Source organism: Filicampus tigris, chromosome 10, assembly GCF_054856515.1.
Source record: "Filicampus tigris isolate MCC_2025a chromosome 10, RoL_Ftig_1.0, whole genome shotgun sequence".
NCBI classification, from domain to species: Eukaryota; Metazoa; Chordata; class Actinopteri; order Syngnathiformes; family Syngnathidae; genus Filicampus; species Filicampus tigris.
The window spans coordinates 12,243,686-12,265,568 of NC_141226.1; the positions used below are offsets into that span (position 1 = coordinate 12,243,686).

A 21,883-nucleotide genomic window follows, 5' to 3' on the forward strand; every position below is an offset into this window, starting at 1 on the left:
TGGCTGTTCATTATATAATCATAATTCATTAGAAAACGTAATGAATAATGAACACCCATTAATTTGAAGTAACAACTTCAATGCTTCATGTTAATATTTTCAATTTTGTTTAATGTAACATTTAGCGTGCCACAGTAAAAGGGGTCTGGCGATGTCAGTGGGCAGGAAGACTGGCAAATTGACGTGTACACGATAATACAGTAAGATAAGACTGCTGTAAATCCCCTTGAACTTTCGCAGGGTAAACTAAGAGATTGTGGTGAGCCACAAGGAAACTACCTTAAAGGCCTTAATCTCCTCTTCGCATCTCCACGTTACCGTAAATCTTTCTGTTTACCTTTAGGTGAACAAACATGAATCTTAATTCATTTCGAGGGAAAATAAACATACTTACCATATATGGCCATTTCCGCTGCGTCACTGGGCCAAAAGAACCCGCCATGAACTGGCCCAACTGAACCGACTGATTTCTGCTCGGCCAATCGGAAGCCGGCTCGCCGTACTGACCAATGGTCGGCCTCGACTGAATAGGCCAGGGGGCGGGGCCATGTTTGGTTCCGGAAGAGGGCTCGAAGCGAGGTGGTGTCGCTATGGTGGAGATGAGGAATCATCTCGTTAGTTAGCTCGCTGCTATCTGTCTTGCACTCGGTGTAATGAGCTTAGCCATCGACATCAGCGGATCATTCGACTTGTTTTGTTATTGAGGCGCCACCACGATGACCCGCTAACTATCGAGGATGGACATGAGCGAACAATGACGGGGGAGAAAAAGAAGAAGAAGCGGCTCAACCGCAGCATTCTTCTGGCCAAGAAAATTATCATAAAAGATGGAGGAAGTGTGAGTGAAATATATATATATATAAATAAATATATATATATATATATATATATATTCGGGAAATTGACGTCGCTTGCAAAAAAACGGTTTAGCTTGTATTTGTTTAAATAACGTCTGTGGGTGTAACCACGTTTGAATGAGGAATTTGTGTGAAGGGGGTTAATGTTAACCGTTAGCACGGCTAGGCGGCTAATGGCTAGCTCGGGGGCCTAGCGATGTATGTTGGCCGTTGGTTTAACACGTCAACTCGGCTACGGTTGGGGATTTCCCCACTTTTTAACTGATGCAACCCTTCCGCGGCCTCACGCTATCTCTCTGTGCTTGATTTTCGGAAGCGAGCAACCCCCCATTTGTTACTATTTAGCTTGACCAAATTTGCCCACCAGCGAGAGCGATGGGGGACGCTATAGAATACATGTATCTATACTAGGTAGCTGACGTCAAGTTCCGCGACACGTCGTAACCGACTTCTATCTACACTTTGAATATTTTGTGAAACTTGTAATCTGACAACCACTTAATAAAAGATCAAAGAGCCGTCGCGTTTATGGCACAGCAAGCGCACCGTCCCTACCAGTTCGCTTAGTAAGCATCGGCTGTCAAAACCCATGCGATCGTCCATTTTGGATGGCCACGCCTCCTTTTCCTTGGGGACACGTATGGTGGTCACTTGAACTCTTTTACGCGACTACGTGTTTTTATTGCATTTAGACCGCCTGTTGCGATGGAGAAATACAAAGAAACTTTTGAGCGGGCTGGCGAGTGTGTAGTAGGCCGACAAGTTGCGTTTGATCGGCGATTTGGACCCACATAAACTTAAAGAGGCTGGATTGCTGACCGACAAAGCACTGCCCATCGTGACGTACATTGATCTTATCCACCCAAGCCCATTCTGTGAATTGAAAGACTTACAGAATTATAAAAGTACTTGGGGTTTAAATTGGACGGGGATCTTAAATTGGACCAGTAAAATGGTGCTGTTGTTAGGTCCAGCGCCTTTGGTCTTAGACAGCTGGCAAAGGTAAAGCCCCTCCTTTCTCATCAGCACAGTAATCCATGCCTTTGTTACATCTAGGCTAGATTACTGTCTATAATGCACTTTATTTTGGAGTTGGCCAGTCCTCGCTCAAGCGTCTCCAATTGGTCCAAAATCCTGCTGCTCGCCTCCTAAATGGAGCTCGAAAGACGGAGCACACAACACCAATTCTGGCCTCCCTTCCCTGGCACCCGGTGCATTTTAGGGTTAATTTTAGAATGCTTCTATTTGTTTGCGAATCTTTAAATGGCCTTGCCCTGGCGTAGCTCTCTGAGCTCCTCCACTGCTATACACCTTCCCGGTGCCTCAGGTCTGCGGACCAGGCGCTGCTTGAGGTGCTGAGGACCAAGCGGTGCCTCAGAGGGGATCAGGCTTTTTCTGTTGCTAGTGTTTCCCTTTGGAAGGACGTTCCAGTAAATGTTAGGCACACCTAAAACCCGTTAGAAGACACATTTCTATTCTTTGTCTTTTGATCTGACGATCTGTAAGACTGACGGTTTTCGGTTGTTTTCCCGTGTCTAACGTATGTAATAATTTGTGTTATAATGTATTGCTTTCACTTGTATATTATTGCTATTTTGTTATTGTCATGTAAAGTGCTTTGTTACAGCCGTAGCTGTTACGAAATGCGCTATATAAATAAAGTTGCGTTGTATTGTTTGAAGCAATTGTAATCGGCTCAATAAGTCTGAAAGGAAGACACGCAATTTGTCCGTCTGATCGTTCATCGATCGTTCATAATCACACGGGAGAGCACATGGACTAGTCGACATGGGCAACATCACTTTAGCAACTTGTTAATCATGTTAAGTTGCTTCCCAGAAGCCAGTTGACAGGCATCAGAATAGGGGTGGGCGATGTGACCCAAAAAAATGTCGATATTTAAAAAAAGAAAACTCGATAACGATAATTTGACGATATTCTACAAAAAATATTTTAAATCTGCACTTGCTTCACAGACCAATTGTGGATAGACAGCATTTGTGAGCAACATCTCTTTTAAATTGCTAATAAAGCTTCTGCAAAACATAATAATATTCTACGACAATATTTAACAAAAAAAACAAAAGATTATATATAGACTTACATTGATTTTTGGGAATATTTATGTCATTTAAATGTCTGTGCTGTTATTGACATTTTGAGCTGCAGTAGGTATTGGTGTACCACTGCCAACTACTAGAGGAATCAGAATGAGAAAAAGGTGTTACTACAGCAATCAGAATGAGAAAAAGGTGTTAACTACAGCAATCAGATTGAGAAAAAAAAATGTTTTTCATATGTAGTCTATATGTAGACTTGTGACTTTATTCATGTTTGGGTGTATGCTGGCGTCACACTAAGAAACCGTCGTAGTTTGTGCAACATGCCTCGGGAATACAGGCTAGTTATCAATGATGCGGACTAAAAGCGCGTAAGCTGAATGTTAACCGATCATCCACGACGTCACGTTTGCCTTGCTCGCTTAAGTGCTGAGTGTGTGTGTGCGTGAGTGGGTGCGTGCATTTATATTTGTTTGTTCAACTCGGCGACTGTTTTCTGTGTGTGCGTGTTTAACCTTTTGTTTAGCGTGCTTGCGCGGTCGCCATGTTTTCCTCGTAATCCATATGACTCGTGGTGCAACAGAATTGCTCTTCACGGTGACCGTTTTGGCACATCTAACAATGTTATTCCCACCGACGTCAAGTCTTGTCAACTCCAAACCATTTACAGACTACGGACGACGTGAACTCGCGCCTCGCTATAAATCCCCGCTCGACACTCCTCCATGAAATGAGGAAACAGCTCCGCTGTAGTGCGGACTGAGTCACGTGACCGGGTCCTGCCCGCTGATTCTGCGAATGATTATCACTTTCTCCTCCTCTGCCGTCAATGCACACTGATTTTTCAGCAATTCCTCATACTTTGCGGCCGTCGGCTGGGTCGCTTTTCGAGGCAGTATTAATACCGGATAATGTAAAATTACACATCGTGTAGGCAAGATTGACGATGATCGATAACAATATATATCGCCCACCTATACATCAGAACTTACAACAACTTTTTGAGCGACCAGCTCTAACTTCTGCAGCACTACATCTCGTAGAGAAAAGAAAGGAGTGGTACCTTTTCATCATGCAGTTCGAGTAACGCTGTCACCTATGTCGCTCTTGTTTGATTTGATTATTACTTTTTTGTAATAGTTACAACTTCCTTGCAGTTCGAGAGTGGAAAGCGAGCACTTTGTGTTGTCTTATTGACAACCCGGACACTTAACCGCCCCCAAACGGAACATACATGAGCAGTGACGCCCTGACAGTTTCAATCTTCGCAAAATGGTTAATAAAAATACAAATGTTGCTGAAGTGATGTTGCCCCAGGCTCCAGCATGGCCGCGACCCTTGTGAGGAAAAGCGGTTTGGATAATGGATGGATGGATGGATGAAAACAATGCGATCGGACAAACAAACAGCAGTTATGCGCGTCTTCCTTTTCGTACTTACTGAGCGTGGAGCCGATTACAATATTGCTTCATACACGTTAATGCTTCTTTTTGACCTCACTTCTTTTTACATCTATACATACCTGCACTTGTAATCATTGACTTCGGTGCAGTGTAATGTACGAAGTTTAATTAAGATGAAAACAACACGATCGTGACCGTGTCAAGTTGCTTCCCAGAAGCCAGTTGACATGGACGTTGAGCACCAGATTAACTTGTGCCCTCGCCGGATAATTTATTTAGACCTGCAAGTACAAATTCTGTGCCAGCGGAAGAGCCTTCCCTCTGAAGGCGCTGCTGCATTTTTTTTTCCTCAAGTTCAAATACCGCTTTCTACTTTTATATTTGTAGTTTTTACTATGTTTACAATTTCTTGCAACCACTCAGGTGTTGTAAACGAGACGTTTTGTTTCAAGTGTTTATTGAAGAATCGAACAACAATGCAGTTGAACAATTTTGATGTAGCCCGTGACGACAGACTGCAGACAGGAAACCCAAAATGACTGCGCTGACATTGCCCTAATGGCACATCTGGAATCGGGAGCCAGTTAATATTGAAACCAGTTGAACCGTAACACTGGAAGGTTGTAGGAGCAAAGGTGCTTCGTTCACAGAGACTCTCGGAGCGGGGCGACTACCAAAATGAGCACACACACGATACGTGCTCGACATTAAATCTCTTTTCTGGTTGGATCATTTTGAAATCCGCCTACCCAGTTTAAAAACTAGTATAGACGGTATGGTTTTGTTTTGTTTCCGGGCCGGTCTCATCAACTACTAGCAGGGCAACTAGCAAGACCAATACGAACACACGGTAGGTTGGCTCTGTTTATTGCAGCCAGCCACAGTCGTCTTCGTCTTTCACTTTTTTTCTGGACGTGAAATCCCCGATTGGTGATCACTTTCGGGAGTGTGTAGAATCATTTTCCCACTTTCCCCTCTCAATTTGCAAAGCCAACAACACCACACGTAGTAGGCATGGCAAACGTCCTTCCTCCTTCGCTGAATAATGACAAATGAAGCGGTAGCGGAGCAAGACATCCAAAATGTACGCGGGACAGTGCATTCTGGGTATTCCTGAGAAGTTGAAACGGTCTCTAGATGACGTAGGGTAATTGATAGTGTCTATATAATGTGATTTAAATGTTCAAGGCAAGACAAGGCAGCTTTACCTGAAGGATAGATATTAAGCGGTTAGGCCTTTTTTTGCATCTCCTTCAACGGATTGCCGACGGACTCAATAACTAAGTGTAATTTGCCATTCGTCGAGCCTTGTACGCGTGTCATTGTTAGCTTCAATAGTCAGGCAGAAAAAGTTTATTTAGACTCCCGAAGATCATTACAAACCAAGGATTTGACGCCCACCCAAAAGAAAAGCTATCAATCACCAGGAGCTAAGCTGTTGCTATGGTTGCGTGCCACAAAAATATCACCGTCGGTTAGCAGTCCGAAGAGAGCATCACATAAATATGGATGTACATGTACATGGATATACATTTAACATTTATTGTATACAATGTATGGCTAATTATCATTTAATCAAATTTAAAAAATGATCATTAGTTATTTAAACACATTTTTGATTACAATGTATTCATTTTTATTTTATTCAATTTTAACACACAGAATGTATTGATTCATTGTAAATACTGAATCAAGTATTAGTAAAATAAACAATTTTACATACGCACTGATTATGAATAATACACAAAAAAAATAAGCATTTCTTTTATTATATTAAAAAATTATTTTACGTAGCATTAACTCATTCACTGGCAGACATTTTCAGATCCTCTTTTACCCAAACGTTTGAAAAAAATTGGAAGAAAAAAAAAGTTCCTGGGGTTGAATTGATTGCACTGTGAAAAGACAAATTTGTCTTTGGCAGGGAATTAGTTAACAAATGTGTTTTTATTTACCTTTTTTTTTTTTTTTTTTAAATCCTTCTGGTATTTAGAGATCAAAGTCGCCCTCAAGGCAAACCCCCACCTGAACCCATGCACACACACGCACAAGCTAAATGGCATGAAATGTGACTAAATTGAGTGAAATACTTATTTTCCCCCTGTCTTTCCATGTGTCCGTGCAGCCTCAGGGAATCGGCGAGCCCAGCGTCTACCACGCCGTGGTGGTCATCTTCCTGGAATTTTTCGCATGGGGTCTGCTCACTACCCCGATGCTCACGGTAAGCCCCACCACTGACGTCACTGGACGGCCGCGTGCACATGTCGTTTTGTGTGAATGCCTGCCACTAATTGAAAAATGGAAAAGACCTCATCCTGCTGTATTGTGAAGGCCATTGCTTTATTGAAATAGCTTATCTGATAGACATGGTGTGATTGGTTTTGATTGTAGCCCCCTGACCCCATCATTTGCATATACAGTAGAAGTGATGGTGGGTCAGGTATTTGAAGCAAGCAGGTGCTTTTTAAAATGGCGTCACAAAAATGTCCTGTATCGACTGCTTGCCAAAATTGACTTGGGTGTAAACTAAAGATTCTCAACAGCACGATCGCCTATTCAAGGTATCCATGGTAGCTAGTAGGGCAATGCGTGAACTGGTGGTGACTCAAGTTGCGAAATGGCCGTTAAAAACGAACGCCAAATGAGTATTTCCAGGTTTGATCACACACACGCACGTGCACGTTTCGCGTCTCTGTGTGATGTTATGTATGTAGGAGAAGCCCTTGCGCCGTGTGACTACCTGCGAATATTTAGCCGGATATCGAGCGTTTAGTCAAACCGTTAAGCGGTCAATAAAGCCCAGGTAGACAGTTTATCAACGCCTTTGTATTTTTTTGACTTCATTGCTTGCCTCATGTCATCACAGCGGCAGACGAAGGTGGTTTGGCCATTTTTTAACACCGATGTTTATAAAAAAGAAAAAGTGCACGGAGCTCACCAACTCTGTGTTAAAGGCAAGTATACATACGCTTAAGGTGTCTGTCTACTGATATGTGAGAAACACCTTAAGTGGCACGCCTCCTCCTGCGTGAGGAAGATGGCCTCAAGCATTGACGCTCCACTCCTCATTGAAAAGCATGACGCGCGAAGTGTCTTAATTATATAATTGTATGGAACTTTTTTTGCTTACGTAGCCGACAGCCATGGCAAGCACCTCGTAGCTAGTTTAATATAGACAACCTGTGCTCAGTAGAAAAGTATTGTAACAAATAATAAATGTAATAAAGGCCTCCTAAGCGCATTCATACACAAACTGCTACGTACGGAAGTGAGGAACTGCCATTGTGGAGTAAACATTTTTGCCTGAGTCATGTTGCTTGAACATACTGCAAAGTCGTTCAAACGTATTACGTATTACATTACGGAAACGGTAATGTCATTCGAACATATTGGTAAAACGTAGGCTAAATACTAAAATCATAGCATGTGCTTAAATGGCCACAATTGCGCATGCGGAAGTCCCCCTGTGGTGTTATGAGGGAAAAAATTCCATTTTTTTACCATTTAGCCTATGCTTTGTGACTGTGTATTTTTCTTGTGAGGAAAACCTGCAATTGTTGACAGTTAGGTACCGTATTTTCTGGACTATAAGTTGTGGGGTTTTTTTCATAGTTTGGCCGGGGGTGCGACTTATGTCTGAAATTATTAACACATTATTACCGGTATATCATTTCAACCTGTTATTTTCACACTGAACTGAGAGGGCGCTCTAGACTAAGCGTCCGGATGGCTTCTTTAGTGCAGTGGTCCCCAACCTTTTTTCTGCCACGGACGTGTTCATATAAGTCTATACCACTCGCGGCCCTGCCCTGTAACTTTTCACCGTCAGCGGGTGGTGGGGGGGTTGTTGGGAGTGGTGCCCAATATGTCTATTTGTTTTACTCATTTGCTAGCTCGTGCATTTAATATTAGCGTTACGTGACGGAGATGCTAGCTTGAGCATTTAATATTAGCGTTACGCGACTGAGACAACTTGGCTTCCCCTGTGTAATGTAACGTAAGCATACCGTTCAGCCTGTTGTTGCCTCTATTCTATTTTTATTTTAAAATGTTGGTCAGTCTGTTCATGATGTTGGATTTTATCAAAGGAATTTCCCCCCAACATTATACTCCAGTGTCCTCCTTTATTATGCATTTTATGGCTGGTGTGACTTGTGCTCCAGAGCGACTTATAGTCCGGAAAATACGGTAATTAATTAATTCCTTGCCAGGTATAAGAGAAGTCAGCAATTGAGGGAATGCAGTCAAACGAGATCTTCTGACGAGCATGGCAGGAGCTGTCTCACTTGTTGTAAATGTCACCCCGTGACTACAAACATGCAGTAGATGACAGTTACTTTGAGTGTATTCCATGCAAGTGGAGGGGAAATTGTACAGTGTAAACATAAAACAAGAGTCCGCAAGGTTTTTCTGAATAACACGGCAGGTGCTGTAATATTTGTACCAAACTTGACCCGTCTTGTGATTACGGTACATGCATATAATTTCTGTTAGTTTAACTTAGCTTAGTTGTTCAGGTTGGTCCTTTCATTGTCCCATGTCTGCTTCCAACAAGAGCTATATTTTGTTGCTGGGTTTTGGCACTTAGTGAGCCAATCAATTGGCGTGTAAGGGCAAGTGAGCCGTTTTTTGTCATTAGCATCCATCAGCAACAACAATCTTGTTTATTACATTTTCATGCATTTTCATTTCATTGATTTAATTTACTTTAACGCCTGAAGCAATGGTTGTCATCCTCATTTATTTTTGTTTAGTTATATTTATTGAAATTATATTTGTATTTTTTACCATGTCATTATTTTCATGTTTTTTGTTTTGAACTTATTTTACTTTTTCTTATTTGTATTTTATTCATTTTTACTTCATTTCACTTTTTGTTATTGTATTTTCCTTTTTTTTTATTGCTTTAAACCCGTTGTACTTGCACAGGCCTTGAGATTGACTTGTGCACCTAAAAGTCAGATGATAGTACAACAGCGATGAAGCAAACTATGTGCACACGTAACAACGTGTGGACTCTGAACTGTGCCACCATTGATTTGAACTCCGCTTTCCCCTCCACCTTTCCTCTTTGCTTCCTTCATATGTACCATTATTGTATTTGTGTCACACTACAATCTCCAGTTGCTTTACACCGTGTTAACTCTGTATTGTTTTGTAGGTATTGCACCAGACATTCCCCCACCACACATTCCTGATGAATGGCCTCATCCATGGCGTCAAGGTAGGAAACATGCACACAAAATAGCTCAAGTTTGTGTGAAAATTTCATATCACTACACTATAGTGAGCACAATAATCACCATTTTGCTTAAGGAAATGTATCAGGTATTTGCTACATTAGGGACACGAAGTCTAAAATACAAAAAATACTTAAATATTAGAAGAAAAGACAAAAATATAAATCCCCAAAGAATAGATGGAAACAAATATTTGGGGGGGGGGAAATAGCACAAGCAAATTCACAAATACTTGAAAAATACTGTATGGCTGTGTTTAAAAAAATGGCAAAAATATTGGTTGAAAAGTACACAAATATAAGACAAAATAAATACCCAAAGTATGAGCCAAACAATTTGGAAAATAATACACAAATATGAAACAAAAATATCAGAAAATAATATGAAAATAACTGACAAAAAATAGTAGTTGAACAATACAAACATATTAGTTACAAAAATACACAACTATTAGACGAAGAATATAATTTTCTGCAAAACTGTTTGGAAAAAATAAAACGAATATTTAAAAAATACATAGATGTAAGAAAAATGTATTTTTTTAAAAAAATGTTCAAATACATACAAATACAAATCTGACAAAACAATAGTAGTTGAAAAATACAAAGATGTTAGTAATTGTCACAAATATTCGATCGATAGTTGGACACTATTCATCTCGTTAGAGAAATTAATTAGAAGAAAATCAAGCCCATTAGACAAAAGATTTAATTTGTGAACTTTACAAATGTAATAAAATATACAAAAATCCATTGTCTCATCTCCACTTTAGTTTTTCATCCTTCGTCATCTCTTTATTATTCCATCTTTCCTCATTCATAGGGCCTGCTATCATTTCTCAGCGCTCCGCTCATCGGAGCCTTGTCGGACGTTTGGGGCCGCAAGTCCTTCCTGCTGCTCACCGTCTTCTTCACGTGCGCGCCCATCCCGCTGATGAAGATTAGCCCATGGTGAGTGAGTGAATGAGGATGTCAGGCGGCGCCGCACATACGTACGCCAATCTCGCTTTGACGCGGCCTTTCCCTCCTTCTCCAGGTGGTACTTTGCTGTCATCTCCATGTCAGGGGTCTTTGCAGTCACATTCTCTGTCATCTTTGCCTACGTGGCCGACATCACGCAGGAGCACGAGAGGAGCACGGCATACGGCTTGGTGAGGAAATCCAATGAGATCCTATTAGAACATTCTCCATTTGCAAAGTTGCAAAAGCCAGTTAACACCGAGTCCTCTGAAGGCGAAACAGAAACCTGCCAAACTGTTTGATTAAAATCTTGCTCAAAGTGTGTATGAGCAAATGTATGGAAAAATATTGTTCATTCACAATCGTGAAGTGGAACGAAATTCATACGATATTTTAAACGTTTTATTTTTTATTTTTTTTTATTTTTTTTAATAAAAGCGGAAAACGTCCCAATGCAAAGGTATCTGCTAGGTGTCGGCTAAGCTATTCAATATGTTATAAGTGGAATAAAAATCTAATAAATAGTTTTGAAACCGAGGGGCAAAACAAACAGGTTTCCACCCCCGCAATAAAGACTGCGGCTCTCAAACAATTCACTCCAACCTTTTTTTTTTTGCCACACCCTCTTCCTCGTCAGGTGTCGGCCACGTTTGCGGCCAGCCTGGTCACCAGCCCGGCCATCGGCGCCTACCTGTCAGTGGCCTACGGCGACACCCTGGTGGTGATCCTGGCCACGGCCATCGCACTGCTGGACATCTGCTTCATCCTGGTGGCCGTGCCCGAGTCACTTCCAGAGAAGATGAGGCCGGCATCATGGGGCGCGCCCATCTCTTGGGAACAGGCCGATCCCTTTGCGGTGAGTCAGCCCCACCGACTTGGCCTAGAATTTTTAATACACACACAAAATAAGATTGACGTATGTGTTTGTAAAGTAAATGCATGGCATATTTTCACTATATTCACTATAAGCTTTTTACATTACATGCCGCATTCTTAGCCTATTTGACTCATGTCATCCATTGTTGATATTGAGTATTTGTACGTATGATAAGATGACCAATCTCATATGGATGCATTGATGAATTATGGCTTAGTCCCAAGTGTTGGTCAGTGCTAGCTGCTAAGCCGACTAATTAGGCTTGTATGGTTAAGCACTGTCTTTATTGTTTATTCTTTATTGATGTTATCGCCTTGCAGTCTCTGCGCAAAGTGGGCCAGGACTCGACTGTGCTTCTCATCTGCATCACAGTGTTTCTCTCCTACCTCCCTGAGGCGGGCCAGTACTCCAGCTTCTTCCTCTATCTCAGACAGGTAACGGTTTGACAGCATCCAATTGACATCATCATTGGAGGTGATTCTTGAGCATCGCTTGTGAATGCAAATTAGAGATAGACCGATATGCTTTTTTCAGGGCCGATACCGATTATTAGTAGTCAAGGAGGCCGATAACTGATATTAAATAAATAAAATTTACTCGTAACTTTGTTGGAACATCTTTAATTAAGCATGTTTATTGAACAGTGTTTCAGGTTTGCATAATGGTGATTTTTAAAAAAAAAAAATTTTGGACAGTATACATCTGTTATAAAATTCTAACAAAAACTTCAGGGAGCACCCAGGATTGTCAACATATCTTAAAAAGGATAAAGAAAACTTAAACAATAGCTCCATTTAGTTTTCTACAGTAAATGAAAATTTCAAAATGACAGAAATGTTAAACTTTCACATATCTTTGTTTTGATTTCCACAGTTTTAAATTGATTTATCATCGGCCAACAGAGTTTTAAAAAAGGCCGATGCCCATATTCATCAAAAGGCCAAATATTGGTGCCGATAATCGGTCTAACCCTAATGCAAATACAGTACAACATATCAGATGACGCTTTTTGCCTTTCAGTTGTTCCAAATATCCATTTTTTCCCCACATTCGAAATAGAAATAGTTTGAGGTCACACTGTTGCTATCATGGAGCCTCCCTTTACTGTAAAGGCAAGGTTTTAAGTCCCGTTTTAACATTCTTAATAATCATACATACGATTTATTCAGTACAGTGGGAATAAGGGCCAATTTCATTTAGTTGTTACATTATTTAACACATCACATTCATCAATCTTAGAAATGGCATTATAGCCTAAATAATATGCAAGCACAGGCTTGACGTGGCATCTCAAAGTGTCCGTACAAGCACTTTACACAAAATGTATGATCGTAATTTCGAGAGGATTATGCACACTTAGAATATATCCTACGCTCCCCCCCACAAAATCGCCCTTCAAATGCAGTTGTTTCCTTGTACCCGTGTATTGTACGGTCGCCTGATTTGCTTGTATCCACGCTCAAAAATTGTATTATTGCATAGTACAGTGTTGTCTGCATAGTAATTTGATTTCTTCGTATTCTTTTTCTTTCTTTCTGTCATTCTTTCTTCCTATCTTTATCTTTCTTTTTCATTTTTTCTTCAGTGGCATCTCTTTTCTTCACATTCCTTTCCTCTCTTCGGGCATAGTAAAAACGTATAAACATTGGCAAAAATTCTTGAAAATCCTACTGTTGATGCTCAGTAAACAGTACACAATATGTACAGTAAGTAAACAAGTTATTTAAACAGACATATTGCTCCATCTTGTGATTGTATCGATGGTTGTTGAACGGTCCCAACAACCCTGATTGTGTAAAGCCTAATTTTGCTTTTATCTATATATAATCTATTTATCATCTGCTTGGAAAAATGTATTTGACATTTCTGTGTTTTATTCAATATTATGTTAAAAGAAAAAGCTAGAATCAGTTAACCAGCAGCCTTTTGTTGACTTTGGAGGTTCCATCGAGCTCATCCGAGTCACTTAGTTTATGTAGTGTCGGATAAACTGGTCAATCCAGTCTAAAATGCTTGTCATGAGTGCCTTGCGTGTCCTCTTTAAACTCATTCAGTACCTGACTTTTTCAGACCGTCTGTGAAATAACATATAAAATATGTAATTGGGATAGAATAAGTTAAGTGTGACGAACGGTAGTGTTTGTTGCCTAACTATTTGAATCAAATAGTTGACGCTTCTATTCTATTGTTGTTGTTGCTGAAGTCAAAAAGCATATTGACACAAAGCCTTCTAACCTCTTTTATCCAAACACTCATCAGGTCATCCGCTTCTCGTCGGAGACAGTGGCCGCCTTCATCGCAGTAGTGGGGATCCTATCCATATTAGCTCAGGTGCTGCCGTAATTTGTATTATTATTATTTTGTTGTTATTGTTAATGTGACTCAAGTTAGAAGTGTGCTCATGGCTTCCCTGTGTGTGTGTGTGTGAGACATATAGACGGTAGTGCTGGGCATCCTGATGCGATCCATCGGGAACAAGAATACCATCCTGCTGGGTCTCGGCTTCCAGATCCTCCAGCTGGCCTGGTACGGCTTTGGCTCGCAGCCCTGGTCAGTAAATGCCAACAGCACCCCCTGCAATTTTTTTCAGGTTTTCAAAGATATTCGAGGGGTTCAGATCCAAGAATAGTGGCAAACAGCTGGCCGCCATCTAATAGTTCCCCACCCTTTATTGAGACAAGGCACTTATTTTACATCGGAAAGATCTCATGGCACACCACTAAGCAAAAAATGGAGGAGAAGCTGCTGTAAAACAGGCCAAAATCTGTATGTCAGGGAGTGAAGCAGTGCAAGAAACAAGGTGTGATTCAACCAAATGTTAGTGTATATTACAGTCTGGAGTTGAGTTGATTTAAATTTGTCTTCCATGGTTTAGTGTTCTAATGAGCACGGATAAGCCTCTTTTGCGTTCTGGAGCCTGATTACTGCATGCTCTACAGCCTGCTGACTTCTGTTTTCGCTCTCAGCATGTTGTGATGCGGTGGCACCTGACTGAAATTTAAAGCAGTGTGTAAAGTTCTACTACTATTTTTCTTGTGTGGTCAAGAATCCGTCACTGTTTAGCGGGCAATTCCAAATTTGAATCGCAGTTGTACGTTGTGGCAATGCTGTATTCATTTCTGGTTTATAGCAGGTCCCAACCGGCCACAGCTTAGCAATAAAAATGCACTATAAGTTTCACATTTTGAATAACAAAGCTTAACCATAATTATGATTTTATATATGGCCATGGATGAAATAGAAAGCATGTGGTAAATATTTTCAAGTGAATTAGAGCAAGTCCCGCCCCTCGATATACTCCCAATTTTTGTTTTTATTCTCACCCATTTCCTCATTTTGAAGTAACCTGCGTATTTTCGACCTATACTCCTATCTTTTTATGGAGCATAAAAAGTGGTACAGTACAAAATACGGTATTGTATGGGGAGCCTCAGAACCTGATACAGGCTCATACAGTTCAAGTCCCAGGGTGTCCATATATCAAATCACCAACGCACGGGTGAATGGCTACCTGTCATTTTTTGCGATGGTCCGGACGAAGTTGGGTATGGAAGCATCGCTTAGTGTGCTGCGGCCTGTAGCCTCTGGCTTGAATTATGAGAGAATTTCATGTGGCACAATAAATGATCTAATAGACGCTGTGCCCCGATTAGTTAATGGGTATATCCATTAAGCCTAAAGTGCCTGGCTAATAAACATGTTCCTAAAGCCTAAGGTCAACTTTGGAATCACCCTCTGAAACATGAAGTTTCAACACCTCCAAAATAATTATCTCAGCCTTTGTAGCAGATAGAACCATAAATCCAAAGGAATTTGAGATCTTGGAACCATAAATCCCAAAGAATTTGAGAGCTTAAACAAGTGGCTTTCACACAGGCCCAAGTTTATTATAATTTACCGTTTCAGTCAAAAAAAAATGCCGTTGTTGTTGTAGTTCTGCCGTCTACCACCAGGGGGAGGCATTGTCTAAATCAGCAGATGCGATTATTTCATTAAACCCGAGAGCAGGCATTTCTCTACCATTTAAGGTTCTCTATCAGTGGCCATGGTAAATGTATGTTCATAGGTGCTGCTATTTTGAGTGGCAACAGGTTTCAACTGGTCTCTGCAGTTAACAATAGCTCTGTGAATTTGATGTAGCTGCGACTGGCCTGGGAGCACCCAATAAAAGTTTCTGATTAGCAGATGTTATGGTATAATCCTCCTGTGTTGCAGGATGATGTGGGCGGCTGGCGCCGTAGCAGCCATGTCCAGCATCACGTTCCCCGCCATCAGCGCCATTGTGTCCCGGAATGCCGACCCCGACCAACAAGGTGAGCAAGCTCTCCTTTTGTCCGCAAGTCATTATTCGCAGGACGCAGCAAGCGCTGAGCCAGCCCCTGCGCGTTTCCCTTTTTGTCCCGCAGGCGTGGTCCAGGGTATGATTACGGGGATCCGGGGCCTGTGCAACGGCCTCGGTCCTGCACTCTACGGCTTTGTCTTTTACCTTTTCCATGTGGAGCTGACGGACACAGATGCCTCAGAGAAAGGTGGCAAGCCCAATATGGCTAACCCCACGGATGAGGTGAGCACTAGCAGGGAAAACAAATCACACTCTTTGAAGGACTCACGGAAATGGACGCAACGTGACTTTCTTTTGTGAATCAAAACGTTACGGTATGTTGGAAACTCAAATGCCTTGCTTGTTAGTGCCATCCAGCTATTTAGTATACATGCGTTCAAACTTGGTAGCGGCCAGGCAAAATCTCTGATGCCACGAGTCCATCCGTCCATGAAAGACCCCAGGAAATTGCCAAAATGACCCCAAAAATTAATACTTCAAACCGAAACAGACAGACAGACATTTTTTGTTTTTGGGCATGGCGTATTTTTCAACGAAACAATAAATGAATCATTTGAAAGATGGCTTATTTATCTACTACAATTCCAGATGTAAACTTACCAAATACCGTATTTTTCGGTTTAGACGTTTTTTTTTTTTGGGCTGGTGCTGCGTCTTATAGTCCGGTTGGACTTTGTTATATCAGTTTTAATTTTGTTGTAATTTCTAAGTGAAACTGGCTTCTGTGGCTGAATTTTCTCAAGTTTCCTAGAGAATGTTAACAAATGCTAAGCTACAAAATGTCCGCTTCTCGATCAAAATGGCTGACTTCCTGTCTAATGTCGGGCGTGGGATTCTGAGAACCTTTGGTTGGTCTACTCATAATAGACACCAACCAAACATGTTGCAGAGATGGGCACTTTACCCTATTCATCGTCCCTCCATCCTTATTCATATAAATAATCGTCCTCTGACCCAGTCCGTCCTCGTCCTTTTAAAGCGCTTCCATCCTTACATTCATAGGTCCCACAAAAAAAAAAGCATCCGTGCATGACGCCGTGGAGAGATGCAAACGGCAGAGGTTTCATAATTACAAAAAAAAAATAAAGCTCATTATCTGAGTAATTTCCTTTTCACATCCGCTTACCGGTTGGTAGTATAGTGAGTGGATTGCATTGTTTACGACTGTTTAACCAAAATAGAATTTAGTTGCCAACACAAGTACCGTTTGTCACCAGACTACGGAGCCCGACAGGGGACATCACGAGAATATTTAACGAGAATACTATTGCGTTTTATTGCAAAACGTTTGCTTTATAACACAATAGGTCTTCAGTTTTTGTGTTATTTTGCAATAAAAATAATTATTGCAAAAATAACGAAGTGTTATTTTAGGAGGAAAATGAAAGACGTCCACTTCCCGGTCATAGATTTAAGTGTACGGCGGCGCTTGCATGAGAATGAATGATGGCTTGGAGAGATTTTTATAGTCTAGAGATGTTCCAGACAAGGACATACTTTGCATGCAAAGGGATAAAGTATGTACTAAATGTTAACAGTTAACAAAATCGCAATCAACCTTTTCCCTCGTCAGTGAAATGGGCGTACTGTGGCGTAATCCATGTGTTGAACCACTAGAGGGCAGACTATGCCTGTGAGTACAATGTTACGGCAAATGAGCGCACATGAAAAAGAATAACAAGGACTCTACAGTGTTGCGCAGGCAGCCGGCTCTGTGGTATCGCAGAAGAGAACAGTGGTCTTTCTTTTTAAAAGAACCCCACACAACGCGTCGGTCGTTACTTGACCCGGTTAGAGACGATTACAGGGATGGATGAAAACCCAATTCTGTCCTTGCTTAGTCTGATGTCCTGGATGGACCATTACGTCCCTCAGACGGACTGCCCCTCTCTTGCAATTTGCATGCATGGTAACAGCTTGCTAAACAAGCGCCAAGGCGCCACATTGCCACCTAGCGTATTGGAGGTGTACGTGCAATTAGTCGTCCACCCGATGGCTTACGTTCCTGTGGTCTCCTCGTCCAAACCTTCCTTTCAGAGCGCCATCATCCCGGGCCCTCCCTTCCTATTTGGCGCCTGCTCAGTGCTGCTCTCCCTGCTGGTGGCGCTGTTTATCCCTGAGCACACGGGGCCCGGCGCCCGCCCCGGCGCCTACAAGAAGCACAGCAACGGGGCTCAAAGCCACTCGCACAGCCCGCAGGGCAGCGGGGCCGAGGGGAAGGAACCTCTGCTGGACGACAGCAGCGTATAACCATGGACCACTTTTTGAACTTGTGTGTGAGTGTGAGTGGCGTTGGGGTTTCAATCTGTTACTAACTCGTCACATGCTGCCAGTCAGGAGGAAATACCTAGCAGGGACCCAGGAAAGCAGACCACTGTAGAGACCACTCGGATCAGCTCAAAGCTCTCGTCTTCGTCTTCGTTTTCACTGTTTACTAGGGTAGCGAGCGGGTGCAACATTTCTGGGAAACTTCCATGGGAAGTTAAGCTGGGGAATTTGGGAAATAATAATCATAAATGTAAATATTTCATTTTTTTTTTCATCTAAAAATGAATACAAATAAAGACCAGGATGATTTGGATATATTATTTAAAATATTTTATCGAACAATCAGGTCTGAAGGACAAGAACATTAATGTTGACTTAAATATTAGTCACCCATCCACCAAATCCATTCAGGAATGAACTTAATTCCCCATTTGAAATGCTAATCAAAAAGCATCTTCACTCAAGCTTTCCTCTGCATTTTTGCTCAACTCTTTCACGCAGGGGCGGAGCTACGTGGTGGCCAGACCCACATCTAGGCAAATACTTTGACATCTGTGACTTTTTTGCCCTTTTCACATGGCTGCAGTGTTCTTGGACCCATTCATACTCAGCCTTTACAACTGATCTAAATGCAAATTGGCGAAGAATTGAGCTTCAGTAAAGAACGTGCAATGCTTAGTCAATGTCAACCAAAACCATTACTTTAACACTTGAGCAAGCAAACATGGCCGAGAAGTCCTTGTTTATCACACCATCCACAGTCAAATCAAAAATCTGCTCTTAGTCAGGATGAAGCTCAAATATATTTTCCTCAATTAAGTTTCCTAATAAGAGAATTTTGTCATTTTCCCACAAATTCCCTCTTAATTCCCATGGATTATTCCCATTTTTGAAAGTTTCTGGAATTTTGCAACCCTACTGTTGCTTGTTCATTCTCTTTACACACTGTACACTTAGTTGTTTTGCCCACTTTTTAATTCAACAAATGTTGCCTTCAAGTGACTTAAGATATTTCTAGATTAAATACAGTATGTATATGGGTATTACGTAACCTGTATGACGACCACGGTCTGACAAGGCGCTGTAATCTGATCATATTGCTCCCATCGGAGCCCCAAAAAAAGCTTTCTTTCCCCCCCACTTTTTCTGCCTTGTCTCCATTCTTCCCCCCTGCCCCAACTTCCCACCTTCTCAATTTTATTTTCCCCATTTTCTGCATTGCCTTTTCGATTGCCCCACTTCCTGCCTTTTGTATTTATTTTCACACGCTTTTTGTCTTGTGTGTCAGTTTTGCATCACTTTTTGCCTCCTCCTCACTTCCTGACATAGTTGCGTTTTCCGCAACCGACCTGGTGACCGAAATTCCCTCCCACTTTATTTTTCTGTTTGTTTGTATTCCAATTCCTGTCATGTCTCAATTTTAGCCACAGCTCATGCCTTTACCCCCCAACTCCTTGCCTTGTGTTTCGATTTTGGCCAACTTCCTGCCTGGTTTCTCAAATTTTTACATAATTTCCTGCATTTATCATCAAAATCTCCCTCCACCATGTTTTATAACCCCCCCCCCCCCCCCCCCCCAATTTCTGCTTTTCTTCCTCACTTCCTTATCTCCCAGCTCCAACCTCGCGTTTCCATTTTCAACCACTTCCTCCCTTGTGTCTCCATCACAGGTTATATTTTTAACACCACAAGATTCAAAACATACAATTACACGAGGTGTTGCCATAGCATATACAGTACTGTCTGTAAGCTCCCCCAAAAATGGAGCCCCGATATATTTTAGGGTTGGGAACCCTCACTCTCGAGGACGAGTTTCAGTCAAGCGCGATGTCACTCAAAAATATATTCAAATTTTGATTTGACATAAGCTTCAGTTGCTTCCTAAGCTACCAGATATCATGTTTTACGGCTGCATTTCCTCTTAAGCTCCATTAACCTCTGTTGTTTTTGTGTCATTGTAAACGTTTCAAGTGCATTTCAGTCATTCGCCAACCATGTTAACATTTGTGCCATTGCTTTTTGTTTTGTTTTTGTTCTTATTTTGTCTTAATCTTTTTTTTTTTTTTTTTTTTTTTTTTGCTGCCGATTTAAGACGGAAGTTATTTTTTTATCTATATAAATATGTATAGCCTTTTAAAACATTTTGGGTTTTTTTAGGAATGGTATAAAAATGGGACGTCCATCTCCTTTCACATGACAAGCATTTCACTTTGGTTAGTTTGTGTTTTAAATAAACATCGTCATCATGGAACGTTTCAAAACAAACTATGTAGCACGGTTGGACAACCTGCAGCGCATGGGCCACTTGACAGGCCCCAGCCAGTGTTTGATGCAGTCCAACATTCTTTTTTTTTTTATGTTATATCGAAGAAGGGATGTTATACGCATTTTTTTTTATTCATCATATACTGGACCAAAATGTACATTCGGAGCTACACAGTGTAAACTGTTCAGTCTGAGCAGGCTGTATAAAGTGACCTAAAATTATGACAGATCTTGGAAGCCTCCCTCCCCCTGTTTTTTTTTTTTTTTTTTTTTTTTTTTTTTTTTTTAATTTTCTCTGTATGGGTGGTTCTGATTGCACATTAGAACATACAACGAAACTGAAAGTGAAAATCCACCCGCCCTCCCCCTTCTTTCTCTGTGTGCCTAAAATCAGCCAAGAAAACGAGTAATGGCGACATTTACGTCGAGGTGGTTATGATGTAAATAAAAAGTAATGAAGCTATTTATTAAAGGTTTATTGTACAATTCAAGTGCTTCCATTTGTGTTTGTGCGGTGTTCAAAGGAAGCATGCATTTGATGAGTACATTTTTGTTTCTGTCATGCTTTTTCAAAAATAACTAAAAGCAATACATTAGCTGTCAGCCAATTGATACAGGCAAGTTAAAACTATAACGTATTTAACTGTGTGCACACAAATGGAAAAAATAATATAATCATAAGGTATGATGTGTAAAATATTACCATGAAAATTTGATTTTAAGTCATAATGGAGAATTCCAAAATGAAACCGCTCAAGTTACAAAAGGGACAGTTTTTTTGTAGTTTAAAAAATATATACCGGTATGCGTATGCAATTGATTTAGAATATACATATTTAAATTTAATTTTTGAATTAAGGCTACCAAAAGCAATTTTATTCATGTACAGTATATATTTGAATGACTGTGCACTGGTTACATTTTTTATAGCAATAAATTGAAAAAATAAAAAATACTAGTATTTGTTTACTCCACAAAAAAAAAAAAATTTGAATTCAAAACCAAGTCTTACTTTTTCATTATTAAATTAAACCTGTCAGAAAATAAATCAGATCCAGTAGGTGGTGCTGTGTAAGTTGATCGTGCCTCAAGTCTTCATGGAAACAAAAGCAACCAACTTTTTTTTTTCTTCTAAAATATGCCTATGAATAAGTGACTACTTAAATACTTGTCAGAATGTAGTGTACTGTCCAGTAAACCTAAGCATGTCCAACGTGGCGCTATTGAATACACAGTGCTGCCGTGCGTTACTGTAACGTGCTGATGCGAGCAAAGTGTGTGAGAGGAGCAGCAGCTGTCGGGAGGTGTTAACATGTGAGATAATCCGAGTAATATTCATAATAAGACTCTTTAGCGTTAAGCCACGGCCGAGCTTCGACCCATCAGTCTGACAAGCGTTTTCAAACCATTCATTTTCCTGCCATGACGCTTGTTGCCAGGGAAGATAAACAAAAAAACGAAGGAGGAACTAAGAATAATGCATTAGAGTTATATAGAGCTTTTCTGGACACTCAAAGATGCTTCACTGTGGATGTTATTAGGCAAGGTGTGTGAAGTGTCTTTGTGCCTTAGGACTCACTACTCAAACAAAGCCACCTCTGATCAGAAATGG

At 41.0% G+C, this 21,883-nt stretch overlaps 1 protein-coding gene across 1 annotated transcript; it reads left to right on the forward strand.

Annotated features, from left to right (window-relative positions):
* The first annotated feature begins 545 nt into the window (after positions 1-545).
* On the forward strand, positions 546-20,762 carry slc71a1-2 (solute carrier family 71 member 1-2). Its single transcript, XM_086043668.1, has 12 exons — positions 546-838; positions 6,446-6,541; positions 9,482-9,544; positions 10,383-10,510; positions 10,596-10,710; positions 11,157-11,375; positions 11,717-11,830; positions 13,656-13,727; positions 13,834-13,946; positions 15,612-15,709; positions 15,803-15,960; positions 17,776-20,762. Exons 1-12 carry the CDS (start codon positions 755-757, stop codon positions 17,986-17,988), a joined length of 1,473 nt encoding a protein of 490 aa, XP_085899794.1. The 5' UTR covers positions 546-754; the 3' UTR covers positions 17,989-20,762.
* The last annotated feature ends 1,121 nt before the right edge of the window (positions 20,763-21,883 follow it).

Excerpts from the sequence above, each read along its gene's own strand:
- slc71a1-2 (XM_086043668.1), top strand. The coding sequence starts at position 755 with ATGACGGGGGAGAAAAAGAAGAAGAAGCGGCTCAACCGCAGCATTCTT. Across the intron at positions 839-6,445 it reads TCATAAAAGATGGAGGAAGT|CCTCAGGGAATCGGCGAGCC; the intron begins GTGAGTGAAATA and ends GTGTCCGTGCAG. Across the intron at positions 15,961-17,775 it reads TGGCTAACCCCACGGATGAG|AGCGCCATCATCCCGGGCCC; the intron begins GTGAGCACTAGC and ends CCTTCCTTTCAG.